This window comes from Dysidea avara, chromosome 4 (genome assembly GCF_963678975.1).
Source record: "Dysidea avara chromosome 4, odDysAvar1.4, whole genome shotgun sequence".
Lineage (NCBI taxonomy): Eukaryota > Metazoa > Porifera > Demospongiae > Dictyoceratida > Dysideidae > Dysidea > Dysidea avara.
Window position 1 is genome coordinate 28,049,258 of NC_089275.1, and position 21,450 is coordinate 28,070,707.

The window sequence follows — 21,450 nt, forward strand, 5'->3', positions numbered from 1 at the left end:
TTTGGGGGTGCGGTTAAGAATATTTCTGACTAATTGTGAAATGAACAAGCAGTCGTGAGATTAAGGCTGAAATTGTGTGTGTCATAACCAAATCGTGAAGGTTGAGAGGTCTGAATTTGGTATTATCTAATATGTCTCACCATAGATTTTGAGTAAAATGTGATATATGATGTTTATGATTATTGGAAGGCAATAGCTAGCTGGCTACGATGGAAGCTCTGATGATAAATTTGACCTACCGTGATTAGCTTTTTTTCGTCCTAAAATGATTTTCATATGCAAAACTTGTACAAAAACTATTTACACAAAAAAATTACAAAAGATCAAACTACTCTAATAGAGCAGTCCTTCATGTGAATCATACGAAAATAATTTTGCATAAAAATTTTTATTAGTTTTTTGTTATCTATAGGAACTGGACTGGCTAAGTTTCAGCTTCATAAGTTCAGCACTGTGGGAAATTATTATATTTTTATTTTATTTTATATTACTGGACAGACAGACAAGGTCTGATGTATCCAGGGGACTAGCCCAAAACAATACAATCATGATACATACAGTAGGAAGTCAACAGTGTTATTCACTAGTTAATTAAGAATTAATTGGTGCAAGCAGCCTGGGTCCGAATCAGAGAGAGGGATATGATTTCTTATCAATGCTATTAGAGGACCTGAGGTGGACCTGGGTTGAAGTGTAAAATTATGCTGCATGGGCTCAGTGGGAGGACGACGAGACACCATGTTTCTATTGCATATAATGAGATTAGTTTTACCACTTGATCTTCTTCTTTGAGTTCTGCAACAACTTTCTTGTGTCTTTCAAAATACAGCACTAGACAACCAAATGAGCAAATAGATCAATATATACAGCAGTCTTTGAGAAAAATATCTACAGGCACTTTCATAACTCACTGATACAATGGTGTACAGTATTAAATCTTGGCTGATTGTGTTTGTGATAAATTTGTGAATCCACCAAGGTAGAGTTTTTGCCCAAGGTATGTTTGTGTGTTTGAGAAGGAGGGTGAATTCACAGAAGAAAGATCATTGATAACTTCTTTCTTCACCACAACATAAACAAACATTTGTGACTCAGACATGGAGATAAAACAAGGATTTGTGAACTCCCTATGAACAGGTGAACACGTTGATGCCTAGGATTTATACATTGGAGTGTCAATTCATCCACCAATGAGGAAAAAAATGCTTGCATAATTGTTTTTCTGGAACTTGCATTTTTTCCCATTGTTTTTAAATTACAAAAGTACTATCGTGTAGAAATTAATGATTTTCCCAAGTTTAATCACTTAGTGTGGATTCAGATAACTAGTGAATGTATGGATATTGAAAATAGTTATGTCTGTAGTGAGACTGAAGTTAATAAAAATATTCCAAGATTCTGTAAAAGAACAGTCAAACACTCTAATAGAAGTCATTGCATGTAACAGAGAAAATGAAAATCATTTAAGTGTAGGAGGTTCTTGGCATGGTGCCGAAAATGTCCTTTGAATACCAATTGCTACAACGCAGAAAATTGATCAGAATTATACAGAAGCCATGCAAAATATTTTATAGCTACATAATTATTTGCATATAATACAAAACGATGATATTAGACAATAAATGCCTACAGCTTCTGAGGAACTATAGATATGCCACCAGGCTTCCTGCTCTAATATGCCTGTTAGTCTATATAGAGCGCATCCCCTTTACAAGCTATTGCTATTGTTTGTATGTTGCAGTTGGAGTGACACTTCTTCTCTGCACCAAGATAAACACACAAAATAAAAGCTTAATGCATTTTTGAAAAGCATAAAAATCATAGTAGGCAGAAAAATTTGGGAAATGCCAAAAACCATAATAGGCAAATTCTAGAGCATAATAAACTCAAGCTTAATGCAGTTAGAAGTGGTCAAATCAGTGGCGATCCTAGACCTGACCTACAGGGGGGCCAAGTAGGGAATAACAACATGACTATTGTTGTATGGCTGTAATATTAAGTAGAATGTCAGGGAGGTCTGAGAGTCCAACCCCCAGAAGCTGCAGGATTTTTGCAATTTGAAGGCTTCAAAACAGCCTAAAATTTATGCTAAAAACATGAAAAGTGCTAAAAATAACAATGCCAATCTATACTGCAACTTTTCCTCAAGATTTAAAAAAAGTTATTTTTCATCAGGGTAGCAATGGCCTCTCTGCCCCCCCCCCCCCCCCATTAGAATTACCTATGGGTCAAATAACATAAAGCAAAATGAATGTTTAAGCAAAATATGGAGTATAGTACGTAGATAAAAATAAAAGAATTACTGGAAAGAAAATAATTTTGAAAATAAGCAAAATAGACTCATCCCTATCACTTGGCTGCACAGCCATTTGAAACATTTCAGTGCTTTCATTGTACTTAATGTATACTACATTTCATATATTATTCAAGTGAAATTCCTGTTTAATAGACTTGCAATTGACCAATACTGATATCGGTAACAATACCGATAATCAGTCCTACTTATCATGTATAAAATTACAACATAATTGAGGGTATTTATTAGTTAATGGTTATTAATGTCCTACCATATTTCAAGCTTCTTATTCAGCATAGGTATACTCTACACTACAAACTACCAAGTGTCAAATTCAACTGTAGTATGCTTCACTAGTATCTTGTGAGAAAACAGCATCACAACCTCAATGATATGTACTTTTTAGATGACTTGTAGGAATGCATCAATTATGCTGGGAAATTTTTGGTGTAATAGGTGGGTAAATACAATGAGAAAAATGCTGGCATAATAGGTGCATTTTTTGCTCCATATGTTGCTGAAGATTTTCTGCATTAATTTTGTTTATCTGCACTAACTTTGTTAATTGATCATTTCTAACTGCATAGCTACATTCACCTTAAAGTGACTGTTCTATTAGAGTATCTTTGTCAGTATACAGTAGATTATAGCAAGTTACAGGCTTGTCATAAGTGACTGTTCTATTAGAGTATCTTGATCACCACTTTCTCTTCTAACAATAGTTAGCTATGAATCACTGATTAAGTTATAATTATTGTGTTGACATTAAGTTCACTTATTTATAGTGCACAATTTCTGTGTATTATTACAGCAAGTGACAACAGTAAATCAAGTGCAACAATCAAATCTGCAATACTACAAAGTTATCAAGATGATGTCCTTCAAAATAAATATGCTCAACCAGCTGATGATAATACTCCCACACAAGTGCAGTCATCCAATATTTGTGAGTGTAAAAGTAGTTGATGTATTGAAATTATATGCAATCATCTAGCTAACATGTACAGTGTTGTTGATCATCGTGAGACCACGTTTGTATCAGAGCATAATGATTCAGAACTTGATTTGGTATGGGAAAGCTCAAAGCATCATGAAGAATCTACTAAAGATACTTATCTTTAACTGTAATAATTTACATACCTTGCACTTGCACCAATCATGTAAGATAATTTAAGCTTATGGCTATTATACACATATGCACATATATACTTATTATGATTACAATGCTTTGTATCTGTACAATGTGTACTATGGACATACAATTTCAATGACTACCAACCAATAAAATTCAATACATTCATCACAGATTCCCAAGGTGAATTTATCAAGTTTATATCTCCAAATTTACTGATAAAATTCATGCCTCTTACTTAAAGCACAGTAGTTGTATTAGAGACTTTTGTAACTATGCATAATGCATTGGATTACTTTCATCTTTCTAATTTTGCCTTCTTCTGTTTAATTGATGTTGCAGAATTTACTTGCCCAATCAGTGACAATAATTTTAATCATAACCTGAACTAGTGAAATGAACCAGAATTTGATTATCACTTGTAAATTATACCTTTGTCTTTACGGATAAGCCTGTTTGTATTATAAACAGAACATTATCTAGCTAGAAATGGAGCAAAAGATTTTGACTAATGCTTGTCTAAGGTGATCAAAAGGCAACGTGGCATAATGTACAAGTACATATTTCAGTACAAAATTGATTAGCTGGCTATGGAGTCCCAAATTGTGTTGCAGAATCGTGTACCATACAACTGAATGAAGCAAATTGTTGTGATTGAGGATGAAACACTGAAAACATTAACATTACTTCAACTCATGATGGATCTGTAAATTCAGACTTCTGTTTGTGTGGGTTTTCTTTAGATTGTTGCTGATCATGCATGATTACCCAGTTGTTTTTGTTTTGGCTGGCTTACTTTGGAACATTTTTTATTATTTTTATGAAGGCTTTACAGCACAAGTGTTGAAGGTCTGTAGGACACCTGGTCCTACAGCCTGTTTAAAGTTGTTACAGAAAGTGTGTTTGAAAACGTGGAGAAAGGACAAAAAATCCATGACTGGACCTAGGCAGCCTCGAACCTGCAGCCATCCGATTAATGCTCAACATGACAAGTAGGTGTTTATACTGGAGTGATAAAACTCTCCCTAAAGAATTCCACCATTTTTTTCAGGCAATGTTACACACCACTTTATGCAAACCAGTAGCAATGCCGACACCTTAACCAACAAGAAATATGCAAAGTCAACACACTGAAAGTAAGTCGATTCAACTATACTACAAAAGCTATCTTGGTAAAAACAGAGTTGCTATAATATTTTCTTGAATTGTGTCAATATGTACTGCATTACTTTTCATGGAATGGCATCCTCAAATACAAGTAGGCCACACAATGCATTGTAAAAGTACATGTGCTCCTGATTTCACATAACTTTCAAATCATTTCCATGTAATTTTTTTGCTATCAATAAAAATTTTAGATGTAAATTACTACATAAATTGAATACTATTGTGATAGACTAGGGTCAAAGAAATAATAGGTAAAGGTAATAGCAGGGCCATGTGTCCACTGTAAATAGTATCCACACAAAAACAGCCAAGCATTGTTAAAATTTATTAGCATTAACATCATTGCAGCCATTTCTTGGCCGCCACCTTTGATTTCACAACTTTTTTCACCCAGGCTTTTTAAGGCCGCACCATTTTTTCACAGCTTGGCTGTTTTTTGTGTGGATTTCACTCCTTTTTGTACTTTACAAGGCCCCAAAACCAGCCTATGGCTGACTTTGAGGTTTGTCTTTACTCACATTTCTTCTTTTCTATGTAGATACAATGATGATTATTGAAGACAGACTTATAAATGTATTTCATTGCATGATTTAATTCAATATTTGATAATATTATTGTAATACTCTAATAGAGTGCACATTTTTTTGGAGGACTTCTAATAGAACATACATAGAATGTTCTAGAACAGTATAGAACTTCTATTGGTAGATCTATGAAATTACAAACGTAGCAGATTTCAACTAGAAATTTCATTTATAAAGCAGAAATTAAGTGAGGTGATCAGTCAAGGTAGCAGTGGTTCAGTGGTTAAGGATGGAGGTGTTAGGTATGGAGGTCCCTGGTTCGAACTCTGGTAAGTTGTTTTTTTTCGACATTTTTTGCACACCTTTTTTTACCCCGTGGTGACTGCTCTATTAGAGTATCTCGATCCCGCGATTTTACACTTGCTTAGTTTTTGCTTTATAACTTTGTCGCTGTAACTCTATGCTATTCAAACTATCAAAAGGCACTGCCACGATGATCAGCCTATCTACACACCAATTTTCAAGTTATTTCTATGCTTGGTTTACCCTGTAGCCGTGACAGAAGTTTGATCTGTTTTTACGTGAATAAACGCCCATAACTCCTTGAATACTACTCAGACTTACAACAAACTTGGTACGTGAATCCACCGTTACACGTTCTTAATTTGTGCCAAAGATCGAGGCAATCGAGTTACACGTTTGCATTTTATAGCAATTTTTGCAAAGTGTGCGTAAAGAAATCGAAGCCCCCGTACGGCATAAGAAGAAAAAAACGAAGAAATTAAAACGAAATTTTGGACGCCCATATCTCGCAAATGGCTGTTGCGAATTTAATCTACTTTGCTGTGTGGCGTACCCTACCTGGGGGACAGCTATAATGCAAAAATAGTGTGCTTTGGAGAAGAGGCCATGGAGCTATACATGCGTGAAAAAGCTGTTTTCTTTCTTCCTGTAAATATACTCACGGTGTGGTCGCCGGCTTTCTTGGCCGCACGACACACTACCGTGTGTCTTGATCCCATCCAAAAACAGCTTATAGCTGTAAAAAAAAAAGTGAACGTCTAAGTAAAGCAGAGTTAACTGCGACAAAAAGTAATGATATCATAATGCAGCCATGTGCGAGGTGTGCAAGTTGTAAAATTAATATTAGCTAATCAGATAATACAATGTTATTGTTAAAGTGTTAATGAGAACTATGTGATGCTGCTATTTTTAAGTGTGTGAGCATCTTCATAAATGCCACACAAATATAATTCTCAATAAAGCAATGTGTATAGATTCTCTGATAGCAATAAATAGTTTGAGTTTGGCCGTCTTTCCTGTATACGGCAATGCTACGAACAAAGGAAAGGTGGCCAAACTCAAACTATTTATTGCTATCAGAGAATCTATACACATTGCTTTATTGAGAATTATATTTGTGTGGCATTTATGAAGATGCTCACACACTTAAAAATAGCAGCATCACATAGTTCTCATTAACACTTTAACAATAACATTGTATTATCTGATTAGCTAATATTAATTTTAAAACTTGCACACCTCGCACATGGCCGCATTATGATATCATTACTTTTTGTCGCAGTTAACTCTGCTTTACTTGGACGCGCACTTTTTTACAGCTATAAGCTGTTTTTGGATTGGATTTCAATACTTTTTGTTAGAATAAGCAATGCACTGTTGATAACAGTGGGTGAGTTTCCATGGTTTTTACAGAAACCCCAGATTACAGTGACAGAATATAACTGTAATTTTAGTGGCCATGGCTGCCCACATGGGGGGGTAACTGTGGTATTTTTCCCCCTGTCCCATCCCGAAAGGGGCCCCTTGAATACCTGTTTAAAGAAAGATCGATATACTCTAATAGAGCAGTCAGGATCTAGACCCTTCCTTGCCCATGGGCCCCTCTTTAACTCTTTTCCCTGGGCTCTCTAATTTCTCTGGACGGCCCTGTTAGTGGCATGCAACTGCAGTCAACTACCACCCATTTTAACTAGTAAACCCTTAATAACACTTTGCCTTTCATCTTGCACTGCATTAAAATGATCAAGAATTAGATATTCTATTAGAGCAGTCACAAAACAGCTGTAACACAGCAATCAATATTATTTTAGCATAGTTACAACTTCTGCTTTTCATTGGATTGTATAGTTTAAATTACTAGCTACTTACAGACTTTACAGTATAAAAATATGGCACTTGTAGAAATGTGACTGTTCTATTAGAGTATCTCGATCTACTTCAAGCATTGACTAATTCAAGTGAAGAAGCTACGCCCCTGCCAAGAGGTCTTGTGAAATGAAATGAGAATAGTAAAGAAAAGGCAAGTATGTACAGAGACAATAGAAGGGCGCGTAATTATGTCCTGTTGTAAATAAACGCCTTTAAAATTTATATTACTACTAAATAAGCGCACCAGAATAGGCTTGTGAGGCTGTTGTCTCCAAGGTTGTCTCATTATTTGTCTTTTCGTGTTGAAGGGATTTAGTCACAATTGGTGAGTTTAACTATACATGTATTTGTGTTGTAAAACTTAATTGTAAAAAGGCGATTAGCACGTATCATGATAAACATGTACGTAGTTGCCATTCATCCGGTCCCGGAGCAACAGTTATTCTTCCGGCACTCATCACGTAATCTGTTGGGGTATTAATTACACTGAATTACGTGGCCCTCGAGGATCATGTGTGCTATTAACTCCGAGATGGACTTATTGTAGATTATCGTTTGTTCATGAGCGTAAGAATGGCCCCCCTTCATTCATTTTCTTGGAAGATTGAGATTCTCTAATAGAACAGTCAAGGGATATTTTTTTAATTCAGGCCATAATGGCACTCCCCTCCAAGAACTTTTCACATTCAGATGTGATTTATTGAATGATAAATGGACTGACATGAAATTTAGGTTGAATATTAGGGTAGATTCTGGCTATATAAGCTACTGCAACTGGGCTGCTAGGGGTGAATCTCAGCTGCTGCATGGACCATGCAAAGATGCTACAGTTACTACCCTTCATGTAGTTATGTAATTAGCTGACCATGCACTTTCTGGCTACAGTATGATTTTGATTGCAGTGAAACTCATCCAGGATACATGTATATTTTATTCATAATAAGGTGCCTGAATCCCATAGCTAGTTCAAATTACTATTGTAGAAAAATCCTAAAACCTTCGTTACAAAAACATGTTCCAAAGATGTTTGTTATGTTTGCTGAGTCACTAACGAATACCACTAGCACATGTACAAATAGAGCAAAACCACACAGAGGATGTAGTATCATCAAAAGTAACGCAAGAACGATGAAATGGCTTGGAACACTTAGAACATCTGATCATGGGATCTCCACCATCAGGTAAACGACACAAACAAAAAACATTTACTCTCCGCAGTATTGCCTTGCCTGGAACCTTCATTATATCTTCCTGTGGAAATTTATCGATTACTCTATTCTTTAGACATTGTAAAAAATGATTGCGAAACTCAGTTTGCTTGTATACTATTTTGGCAGGATCAATTCCACTGCACAGTGAATAGGCAAATGCCAAAGAAAAAGACCGCAACAAGAGCCACCATCCTGCTGTTGAACATCTTGAAATGTCAAGAAGAAATATGATTGTGGTGTCCTAATCATGGATCCGAAGCTATCGCTCTTTTCGTGTCCAAGGAAACATCTCCACTACGATTGCTATCATAAACCATGACTTGCTTTTCTTTGCAATCCTTATTTGTCACCAACACCCAGTGAGATTCATAACAATGTAATACCTGTATGAACTCTCCATCTTCTTGCTCAAAAGTGTTTGTTTGCATTTTCCCAACATCTCGAAAACCACCAAATTGAGGGAATTTCTTTTTAAGCAAATCCTGTCCAGCATTAACTAATCGTCTATTAAGCCAACCATTGGGATTTTTAAGAATATCAAAATCAGAATACAATACCCTTGACCCTGAGGTGACATTAAATGCTTCTTCTTTGTCACTTTGAGAACCTTCATCTGAACTAACTGTGATACAGCTGTCTGTTGCAACAGCTGGTGATCTATCAATTTGGATTTCTTATTGTCTTGCTTTGAGAAACGTTTATGTATTGACACTCCACCTCTGCTGCATTGGTGTTCTGCATGCACAGAACTTCTGCACAGATAGCAAAACCACTCCTTCTGTTTTGGGACTGCTTTTAATCCCGCACAACGCAAGTGTGCCAATTGTAAACATCCATCGCAGCAAATGGACAGTGATCCTTCCTCTTCCTCCAAATCACATTTGCACACAAGGCAATAATACTTCATACTTCTTTTTGATTCAATGGCTTGTAATACCTTGCTCCATGAAAGATCGGTGAAGTACTTTCTAATTCTAGATATGTTAATATTCTCATCAATACATGTGCTTGGTAAAATCATGGGTCTAAATTCAATCTCGTCTTCACTTAAGGGTAAGCCTTCATTCATGGCCTTGACAACAGAAGACTTGGAGACAAACCATTCCAGCATTGCTAAACAAAGGAAAATGAAAGTACATGCATCCATGTTTAGCAATTTAGAATACACAAATTTAGAATACACAGATCATGTTTCCATGAAAAATTTCAAGCAGAAATATAGGTCTATACACTGAAAGCATACAGTAACAATAAATTATGTAACTGCATGCATGCATTTGACAAAACCCAGCTTCCACGTACAAAGCTTTGTTAGTATTGTGGTATGCAAGCAAAAGAATTTACACCATTTATAAGCTGTGGGTGTATAAGTTTTTTTACAGACTGTTTTTCAAGAGGCATTGATATCACAGGTGTGGTGGGCTTGGGAGGACTTTATATAGGGGCAAATGAAGTGTCAAAGATGATTGTACTACTGAGGTCCACGTTTGACTCTCTACGGACTCTCCTTGTACTTCCAAATGATAAAGGACAAGACTGACAAGTCACACATAACACTTTTCCAGCAGAGCCATGGCCATTGAATGACACCAAACAACTACTTGTGGCTTCTACGGGGTCTGATGAAAAAACCAGACTCGTCACAACTCAGACAAGGACACAGTGGGAAATGATAGTCCAGTAGATTAGCTATCCTAAAAACGTCAGTTTGATTTTGTGTGCATGGAAATCAGGTTATCTTAAAAAGTTCAATTATGTAATAAACAAATTTCAGGGATTTTATTACTCAGCTATACTTTGGGTGGAATTATAATTTGTTGAACTCTGCCCCCTGAATATTTAGAAGAAAGAAGTCTGTATGTTTTAAGTCACATCTCACATGTCTCATAAACCATAGAATAAATACGAATAACTCACAAATGCTTGAATTTTAACACAAGGAGTGTACACGTGTTTAGAGAAAATGTGTGCCTTATGTTGTGTACAGTGGTGAAGAACTCACAATACACCTGCATATGTACCAAACAAACTGTAATATAACAGAAGGCATGCATGTGGAAATTAACTTGTAATATTACATCATTAATAGTACTCAATCATTAACCAACTTGCTTTAACCATTATTGGCTGAAATAAAAATTTTTACAAGACATCAGTCACAAAGTTTATTTTGAGTGAGCAAAGTGAGACTTCAAAGTGAGACGTCTTCTCCTATAATACATGCCAGCATGCTATATTTGATCACAACTCCTAACATAAATTACGTATAAAGTGTTGGATGTTAAATCAAAACAGATATCCAGTGGCTTCATTATCCTTGACATACTATGGATTTTTCAATATCTGGGTGGAGACTGATGAGTTTACTTCAAATATCAACACGTACTCTCCATCACCTTCACTCTGCCACCTGTATAATTTGACTATAACTGACAAACCTGGCATTGACACACAAAGCTTTGAGTATATGCTTAATTACATGCTTTGGGTAATTGTTTTATGCTGGTAGTAAAATAACACGTGGTAGAGATGGCGGTGGGTGTTCTATAGCACTAAAATAAATTAAAAGGCAAAAACCAAGAAGACAAATTTAGATTTTCTTTGTACTCATTCACTCAAACATAAAAAAGGATTTAATACGTGCTGGTCATTTCCATTATGTTGAGTTGTTGGGGAACCTACATTAACATTTTACATAACATTATACCTCTCTCTTGATCTCTAGGATGCATCTTAAGGAATGCAACAGGCTTGTTAAATGCTTTCTTCTTCTTTGGTAAGCCAACAACCGTCAAATCTCCACCTTTCGGTCTTCCCCTTTTCTTCATGGCACTAGGTAGCTGTACGGTAGATATGTCTATGGCTATGAAAAAAGTAGTATGCATGCACTGATGAATTAAATAAGGTATGCATGTACCTCCAGAACAATCGAGAGACTCAACAACAGTAGTAGCATCAGATGGATCTGTTTGAATATGCTGTTTCATAGTAACACTTTGAGACACTTCTGGATAGTCATGAAGGGAAATCTCATAACTTTGTTCGTTTGTAGAATCTTGTCTTGCAGCACTTCTTTCATTTTCTTCTGCAATGGATATATCATCAGGTGTGTCGTCATGGTCACTGTCGTGGTGCTCATTCGCACCATGATCCTCCACATTAGCTATCTCATCTAAAGCATCAACAGTGCTCAAATCATCTAAAATATCACACAAATTATAAGTTCAATGTACATAATATTGACTTTTTGAGTATGAAAATAAGAAGTAATTAATCAGGTAGCACCTAGCATAGAGTAATTAATAAAATTGTTAGAAATGGGTTGAGGGTTATGATTGCCTTAAAGATGTTTCTGTGTTGATTATCCATAAACAATTCTGCAAAATGTTCTAATAGATGAGCCTCGAACATCCACGATTCCTAAATACAGTACAGTAAATTTTATGAGTGATCATGTGAGTAATTACACGTGACTTGGTGGCAATTTCAAAAGTGTTAATATAGAATTAGTACACCAAAGCTCAAATTGAAAATTATTCACTCTAACAGAGTATTCATCACAATGAATATTCAAGTTCTCATCTTTACTTATTAGGTTACTAATCAATCACAAACAGAGCTTTATGGGGGTGCCACCAGCTCTAGAGACATTTTTTTCCTACAACAGTATATACCTTCACGGTATTCTACAACTTGAGCACGATTGTACTGTAGACATACAAATTTTCAAGGTGTATAATTATCAGTGTCTTAGCCAGGTAACTAACTTCCACAAAATTTTTATAACTAACCATCATTAGCTATACTTTCTACTCCATCACAACATTCCACTGACACATGATCCCCTCGCTCCCAAATTTTTGCAATCTCTTCTAAACAAGCAAGCCTTGAGTTGAAGTCCTTCATGGATACTTCCGATGCTAACGTAGCCAATCTCTGAGTAATCCTATTCGCTTTCCTAAACTTCTCATGCTAAGAAAGCACTGCACGCTTTGGCTGTGTAACCATGCTAACAGGGATAGAATCTCCATCCGTAAACACATAGTGTTCATTCTGATCCTGTAAAATAAGCTGGTTTGATCTGTAGTACTCTAGTGTCCAACGCTCCGCACACAATGCAGGCTGGAACAGTGGCAAATTAGACTTTTGGCAAACGGCTAATATATGCTTACATGGCAGCTGCATTGCTTTTCTAAAAGAACAATTACAATCTTCTGAAGATGTAGAAATGTGAATTTTGCTTGATGATTCACACTCGTATGTATCACCTTCCTCTGGTTTCAACTTAACCTTACTATCCAAATCAATCTGCTTTACTATGTAAGAGAGGGAGTGACCACCTGCATGTACTAACTCTTGACAGAACCTTTAGGAAATGGCTGGGAAGGAGTCTTCTGAAATAGTGTAATGGCTCTGTGGTCTCGTTCTACATGAAGACTTGACAGAACCTTCAACAATTCACGGCAAAACTGAGGGAGACGTGCAAACTTTGACATAACAGACTTCAACTTCTGGTTAATGCTCTCCACACGATTGTTGGTATGGTTTTGAAACATCAAGTTTTCATCTTTTAAGCCACACACCCACTCATCTCTTATTTCATGTCAATTGTCATTGAAATAATCCAGCACTATTTTGAGCTTAGTTTGTTTTAATTCTTCGTAAACACTAAAATAGGCTTCTTCGTTAGTAGCATATGACATTCTTTGCAAGATGTCTAGCACATGTGACCTCTCTGCTGCTGTAATGTCCATTTTGTTACTGGTGATCTCTCTCCGAAAGGTCCTTAAAACATGATACAAGCATATCAACAATTTAGCACCGGGGAACTCTTGCAGAAGCATATTTCTTTCCATAAAATCTTTGTCGGACATGATAGTTAGTGTTCTTACCCAATCTTTATTGTGGTTCTTGAATATCAATGCCATTGCTGTAATGGTAACTGCATCTTCATTTGCAACCAACCACAGTGATACAATCTGACTTTCTCCATTTCCATCTTCAACTAGTAAAACATATAAGGGCATTCTGAGTTCATTCAGTTTGTGTGTTGCATCGATGGACAACATCTCTGGGAATCGCTTATAGTTTTCAACCATATAAGCATCTTGAAAATAAATTCCAGATAACACGTTATCATCATTTACCGTGACTTCAACTATTGCACCTAGAAAAAGTTAATAAGTTATTTTAAATCAATACTATTACCAACCTGAGGACTTCTTTAATTCCTGTATAGCGTCTTCTAAGGCTTTGCTTTTGTCTGTTGCTGCTTGCGCACGAGTGGCTAAATTATGTATATCCTTCAGTATCACCACATTTCCACTCTTCGCCGACATATGTGACCGGGCCTGCGAAAACAGGGCATGTGGGCACAAACTACATCCCATTGCTCTACAGGTCATATCTCTGTACTGGAAAAGTATATTTCCATTCTGTAACTTGCATCATGATGCCACTTAAATGCTTACTAAGAGGTGAAAATTTCAATGCCATAGCGTAATGGTACAAAACATTATGAGTGATGAAAATGTGAAAAAGTAGGCAAAAAACATGTGCCCACATGCCCTATTATCGCAGGCCCGGTCACATATGTTGTTGCACTAGTTTCTTATCCGCTTTTAATTCTACTACCATGGTGGTAGCCTCATCTTGTAAAGTAACATCTAGTCGCCTCTGCTGGGGATAATGTCCAAATAACACCTAAAGCATGAAACAAGATGACAGTAAAAATGCAATCTAGAGCTTTCTCATACAAACTGCAGCGTCAAAACACTATCCATCAGCATTGTAAGTGGGTTGAGTCATTCAGATTATCTGGGACATTCGGGTCATATTTTGCTTGGGTCAAGTGGGTCTCTCATGCTTCATAGAATACATGAATGAAATCACATGCAATGACAAATTAGGAGCCACCCGCCACCTTACGATTCAAGAATGCATTTTGTTATTCTTGGAGATATGTACAGCCACACCCACTTATTGAAAAATGTGCTGCTCTACAGGTATATGCATGGAACTACCCCCACTTATCGTGTTGTTGTTTGTACATAACTATAGTGTGCCATCAAGTTTGTTGTAAGTTATGCTAACATGGAGCCACACCCAATTATTCGAGTACTAATCTAGTTATGTTTTGGTTGTTATGAATGATATTCTGAATAATGTATGGAATAAATGCATCATAATCCTGGGGAGATGGGAAATTTAACTTCAGATTTTGCTTAGGATCTACTACTCTTCCAAATTAATCTGGTCATACCCGGATCACTATATACCCTTTTGCAAATACGATAACAAGCCAAAGTAAAATTACTGACCTTGCTAAGTTTATGATTATGGTTGGAGTTGATTGAAGTCACTACCAGGTGCCTTCCATCCTGTGATGCCCGTATCTTAATCTCAGCTGGGCAATCCTTTTTAATAGTGCTAAAACAAAAATGCATTTAAATAATAAATAAGGCACCATAAAGTTATTTAGTTTGTCATCCTCTTTGCAACATTACAAGTGGACAGATTGAGCTGTATTTTTGTAGTCTAGTTGGATATCTCACATGACTCAGAATGCAAAATTCTTGTCTGTTCTATATAGCTAGTTACAAACTTTAAAGATGCCAAGAGGCTGCACTGAGACACCATTTCGGTAAACTTTCTGTGATGAGGTGGGAAATAGCAATGTGAATGGGAATGAGAGACTAACAATTAACTTTGTCTAACTAATTTTGCAATTAAATTTCTTGCCTTACGATAAAACATATATATTTACTGTATAGTCCAAATTAGAGCTGAGACAAATGGTTCAAAACTTCGAACCTTTGTTCGGTTTCACAACATTCGACTACTGCTTTAACCTTCCAAAGCTTTGTTACCATGGATACTAGCATGTTAAACTACGTAGTTCCTTGAGTATAAAACTTTAGTGGGTAACTTGTATTACATGTTGGTATAATTATAGAGTTTAAAAGTGGTTCTGCTAGAGCTGTAACAAAGTGAGAGCTTGTACTACAGTATACAAACTAATAACCATCAATTGTGTTCATTAATTGCTGACACTACATCTTCGAAGCTTCAGTAGCATTTCCAAAAGAAGCTTCGGAGAGTGCATTTGGACATTTATTTCAGCCCTAGTCCAAATCAAGATAGATATCTATGGAAGAAGGATAACAGCACTTGACTATTAAAAGATTTTCAATCACTCTTCAAATTTTATGTGCTTACACAAATTCCACAAACGATCTGCATTATTGTACCTTGCAAGTACAAATCAAATAAACCTGAATTCGCTTTAAGAACTCTAAAGTAGAGTTCACTACTCAAGACTAGCTACTTTTTCTTCCTTCTGCAAATAAATTCTAAAGGAGGCAACCACTTGACATTTTTGAAGTCACTAGTGGGGTAAATTTTAAGTTCAAATTAGATCAAACCCCCACTATTCTCCCATGTATGCCTGGGAGGGGGGGTAGGTGTATAAACACTGATGTGGACAGAAAGAAATAAAGGTGGCCTGTAATTTACAGCATTTTTCACTCAGATGCAAACTAATTTGCCCAGCAGAAACTAGTTATTCTATCATGATTATGTCATACACAATACAGCTGTGTGTCTCTTTCTCTCACTCTCACTCACACGCAAACTATGATAGCTACTTGCAGTAGCAAACATGATGTGCACAGTGAATAGCCACCGAGAGCCATGATGGCAACTTACAGTTGGTTAGGGCGCTCTCCTTTGCTTTCACTTCTGTACTTCTTTCCTCCTTCAACACAACAATAGGTGATTTCAGAATAGACCAAGCTGGGGTTAAAGGTTCTATTGGGTGCTCTCTGCTTGGCTGCTTTAATCGTTCTGCTGTCTCTAGTAGAAAACTGAACAAAATGCCGCTTCTGATAATTTTTATCTCCTGTTCTAAGGGCTGAAAATGACCCAAATTGACTTCCTACTTGTATATCGGAGCTTGTGTTGGTCATCACCTGCCTGGGAAATCCTTGACAGCCACCACGCGGTAAATCTCACGGTAAATAATAGATCACGTGAGTAAATTATAGATCACGTGATGAGTGCCGAAAGAATAACTGTTGCTCTGGGACCGGACGAATAGCAACTACGAAACACGTATTTGTCACAATAGTCGAATAGAGTCTCTCACGATTATTATACGAGACATTGGACCAGAGTAAAAAATTTACTGCTATATTTAGAGGTTGTAGCATTTGTATATCTTAGTATCTTAATAAATAATCCTCCATGATCACTAATTACTAATAGTACAGTGAAAACTGGTCATTATTCAGGCTGTAGGGACAAAAATTTTCTGACCTAGCTTTTTAAAGAGGTGACTGCATTTTGCAGCCTTAAAAAAGGTAAGAAGCATGCTGTTCTAACTGGCTATAGAGATGGATTTAGTGTGTGACAGCGTATGAGACAGTGAGTGCTGGCAGCAGGGGGCAGCCAATCTGTTAGAGCACCAAAGGCACTGCTTCAGACTTAGGCAGTTGGCTGTCAGCCCAAAGTGTAAAAGTTTCACTATTGGTCCTTATAAGCTCCTCATGAAGAAAGTGATGAAGTCATTATCCATAGGATATATTTTTCAGAGTATCCATTTCAGTTCTACAATACAGTAGCCAAGCATACGATGAACATAGCACAGCATTCCGGTGATACTCCCTGAGGTAAACTGTGGTGAGATTTGAGACTACCGGAAGCCCTGGAATGCCTTCAACACATGAAATATCAAATATCTAATGCTTGGCTTTCATCCACAGTGGACCTGTCTTGGTGGCCACTTGTACAGAAGGAAAACAGCTGCCACACAGTCTTTCGAGCGAACAACTAGTTTCCACACCTCTTAATTATCAATTTGTAAAATCTTGAGCAAAATTGTGTGTGCGAGCAAGTGTGATGTTGTGCATTGGCAGTGCTGTGTATATGGTTGCTGCCTAGCATTGACACATCACCAGTATTGAAGTCACAATGTGTTACTGTATCATCCATCTAAATACAATCTCTGAATGTGTCATTTAGTGTAAAGAGCAATCTTCCACAAGAAGTGACCTGCAGGTTTCAGTGTATATTGTTAACCATTAATATTGTTCACCATTGTGATTGTGAACTATATTATTATTATTTATTATTATTATTAGTGCTTTACAGTGACCAGCACTGAAGTATGTACAGTGAAACCTCACTTAGTGGCCACCTCTTTAATAAGACCACCTCATTATATTGGCCACCTCTAGTATATCCCAAATATAGCTAAGCAGTACTTTATGACCTCATTAATAAGGCCACCTTGTTATTCAGGTCAAATTTTTTGGTTCCACAGCTTTCACTCAATAAACAGGTAACAGTGTATAAATTCTCAATTGGAATTAGCTTTTCAAGAGAGGTTGTCTTTCTATACTGGTGGCTATTAAGACAGGTTGTACTGATAGAGTGTACATACTAGAGATGCAACAATATCCTCCACTTAGTGTTGTTTGATAGTGATGCAATGGAGACTATTGTATTGCAACTCTAGCACGTATTTATAACAGGAATGTTTGTTAACTGTTTAGACATACTGGAGCAACATCCACTCATCTGGATTCTACAAATGGAGTTATATCAACTTGTCATCGTATTTACTTGTTACTCCCATTGTGCTTGGAATAATATAGCTACATGCCGTCATGTGAGACTTGCTACCATGGCGGGCCACTGGAAAACATTTTCATAGCAGTTATATTAGTCATTATTGTACAATTCTTACATTATTGTTGTGAAAAGTGTTTGGTATTTATGTGTCCTCTGTATGTTGTAATTACATGTGTAATTTTTGTGTGGGGGTGCTATAAAATGCAATAATGCATGGTGACAATTGGCTAGCTACATGTGCTAATTACTCGCAGTTTGTGTCAACAACTGGTAACCGCAGTTGTACTCTGTGTCATTCTTTAAGCCGCGCCCCGGCTTAGAGGGACAAATTACGTCACGGTGGGGGCGACTAAATTTAAAAACGAACGATGGTATGCAGCACCATAGATTATATCTGTGGACTATAATCTATGGCAGCACACTTCTTTGTGGCTACATGCACTGATTAACTACATAGAGCGCTAGTTCATCAATACCCAGTGACCGCAGTTGTGCTCTGCGTCATTCTTTAAATTCCGAGTAAAATTCTTAGAGAGCAAATTACGTGGGGGCGACTAAATTCAAATTTCAAACTAGCCATTCTCGAAAACGTATGTTTCAATCTGAACGAAACTTTTAGAAATACATTGCCCTACATGCTAAGCGAGTATTGCGGAAAACACAACAATCTGGGATTTGTATTTGGCCTCTAGGTCGACTGAGGACGACTGAAACTTCGTTTGGTGCTGAAATTACGACTGTAGGTAGGCATTCCAGACCGATTTTTAAATTTTGGAAAAACGGGCTTTTTATATGCTCAATAGATAGAGTATTGATTGTCGATCTCAGAAATATATAGTTTGTTGGGTTGGAATTAGCTACTTTGGCATGCACAGTGCTTAAAAACTGAAAAAAGGTACATTTTTTCTCCAGGGCTCCCCATACATTTTACAAGGAAAAATGGCACAATTGAATCAGGAAGCCATCTAGCAATCTGGACTATCTTGAAACTGCAGTTGCTCCTAGCTGCAAATTTGTACATGTAATGAGAGTAACTTCAGGTCTTATTGGATCTCAGCGATCTTTGTATGCTTTGTGGTGAACAAATATGTTTCACCTACTGCACACTTCTCAGTACAGTGGTGTATACCCATAGGCAAGTGGCTATCTCAAGTTGGTAAAAACATCAAGTTAGCAACTTATAAAGTAAACAACTGCCTTCAGCTGAGACGTAAAATATCCAGATTACAAGCACTTTTTAAAATTATACATCAAGATTATTCACTGTCAATTCCTCCTCATTTTATTTCAATGACAAGATCCACCAGAATATATCACCCACATCGTTTTATTCTACCAAATTCATCTACCTATTCATACCAACAGAGCTTTTTCTCCAGATCAATTAAGGATTGGAACAACTTACCATCTTCCATCATTGAGAGCAACAATATTGACTCTTTTTCAGCGGAACTGCAAACATTGTATGGAACTCAATAACTGTAATCTTTGTAACTACGTAGCTAAATTCATTTTATGATTGCTTTTTTTTCCTGAGCATATCAGCTGTGCTGTCTGCTCAGTAACAATAATAATAATAACTAAAGTGGAGGTGCCACAATGATGCAACAATACCTAAGGTGGAGTTGTGGTTTCAATTATGGCATTGTTATGCCGATTCTGAAGTGGTTTATACTTTTGAGCTGATGACACAGCCATCAGAAAATTGCTCTGGAGCTGAAAATCGCTAACCCGAGTGAAGTAACTACGCACTTTAAAGTAAGCACCAGTGACTACCTTCCACCCGACAGTACGTTTCTTAAAGTGTTAAAGTATTCTACATACATTACAAGGTTTGAAAAGATTACAAAACAACACAGAACTTACTTATATGTAACGCGCACGATAAAACTAAGATTTTCATGATGATCAGCGTGTGGACAAACCCCACAGCGATTTTCATCCTCATTGGAGCTCGGACGACGGAACAATCCCAAGTTAAACACGAGTGCCATTTTGTGCCAGGGTTCTATTGGGGAATATACGGAGAATTTTTTTATTAAAAAATTTCGGATACTGGAATGCCTACTGTAGGGTATTAAATCATGTATGGTGAAATCGATGATGTGAATCTTGAGGCGATTAAATATTATTATTATTATTTAAATATTATTTATTACAGGTAATTTATAAGGCTAAACAGCCTGTTACACCTGATCAACAGGTAAAAAAAAGTACAAGTAGACTAATTACATACATTTATACATAGTGTTAGATGAATATTGGTCAATCAATTTCTTAAAATCATCAACTGATGCTGCACATGCTACTTCTTGGGGTAAATTATTCCATGGTTCAACAACTCTTGTAAAAAAATATTTCCTGGCATCTGTTCTTGAAAAATATTTAAATAGCTTAAATGTATGACCTCTGGTATGGGTAATGGGTGAAAAAGTAAAAAAATCAGAATGGTCTATATCATACTTATCATGTAGCATATTGTAGACAGCAATCATGTCACCTCTATAACGTCTATAATGTAATGATGGCAAGTTAAGTACTTTCATTCGTTCCTCGTAGTCAAGATTTCTTATAGATTTGATCATTCTAGTTGCTTTCCGTTGGATTTTTTCTAATTTTTGGATGTCTGTTTTATAGTGAGGTCCCCAAACCAAGTTACCATATTCTAAAATAGGACGTACTATTGATTTGTATAAACATGTAAATGAATCTACAGAAATATCCGAAAAGGTCTGTTTAATAAGGCCAAGAAGTCTATTAGCCTTATTAACCACTGCCGAACACTGACTATGAAACTTGAGATTGCAATCAATCAACACCCCCAAATCCTTTTCCTCATTTACCTTAACAATATCCATCCCATCCATCTTATAACAATATCTTGGATTAAACTGACCTATATGTAGTATTTTACATTTAGAAATGTTGAAAGGCAACTGCCACATTACTGACCATTCAATGCAAGCATTAATATCATCTTGCAGGGAGGATATTGGGTTAGCACGACTAATGCTGGAATATATTTGTGTCATCTGCAAATAAAAGAACTTTATTCCTTAATAATGATGGCAGATCATTGATAAAAATTGCAAAGAAGAGAGGACCCAAGACTGATCCTTGAGGTATTCCACTTATTACATCACTCCAACCAGACATTGAACCATTCACAGAAACTCTTTGTCTGCGTCCTTTCAAAAAGTCTTGTATCCAATTAAACAGATCACCTCTAAAACCATATGCATAAATCTTTTTGAGCAACCTTTCATGAGGAACAGAGTCAAAAGCCTTCTTAAAGTCAAGGTACAAAACATCTAC

General features: G+C 36.6%; 2 protein-coding genes across 2 annotated transcripts in view; one reads left to right on the forward strand and one right to left on the reverse strand.

Moving 5' to 3' along the window:
- Positions 1-3,564, forward strand: part of LOC136253728 (adhesion G protein-coupled receptor L4-like) — a 94,224-nt gene extending 90,660 nt beyond the window's left edge. Inside the window, exons 24-25 of the mRNA XM_066046384.1 lie at positions 3,108-3,242; positions 3,291-3,564. Of these exons, the coding sequence (XP_065902456.1) occupies positions 3,108-3,242; positions 3,291-3,418 (263 nt within the window). The 3' untranslated portion in view covers positions 3,419-3,564. The remainder of the gene's footprint in view (positions 1-3,107; positions 3,243-3,290) is intronic.
- A 5,434-nt stretch (positions 3,565-8,998) lies between these two features.
- On the reverse strand, positions 8,999-13,058 carry LOC136253729 (uncharacterized). Its single transcript, XM_066046385.1, has 6 exons — positions 12,869-13,058; positions 12,517-12,818; positions 12,294-12,474; positions 11,420-11,701; positions 11,210-11,365; positions 8,999-9,615 (listed from the first exon to the last, which is right to left on the reverse strand). The coding sequence occupies exons 1-6, from the start codon at positions 13,056-13,058 to the stop codon at positions 8,999-9,001; spliced, it is 1,728 nt and encodes a 575-aa protein (XP_065902457.1).
- Positions 13,059-21,450: the final 8,392 nt, after the last annotated feature.

What these genes read in the sequence shown, in the direction of transcription:
- LOC136253729 (XM_066046385.1), bottom strand. Translation starts at nt 13,058, where the DNA reads ATGTTTCAAAACCATACCAACAATCGTGTGGAGAGCATTAACCAGAAG. An exon ending in CGGATGGAGATTCTATCCCT is followed by an intron (nt 12,475 to 12,516) that starts GTTAGCATGGTT and finishes GTGCTTTCTTAG; the next exon opens with CATGAGAAGTTTAGGAAAGC. An exon ending in AGAAAGTATAGCTAATGATG is followed by an intron (nt 11,702 to 12,293) that starts GTTAGTTATAAA and finishes GTGATATTTTAG; the next exon opens with ATGATTTGAGCACTGTTGAT.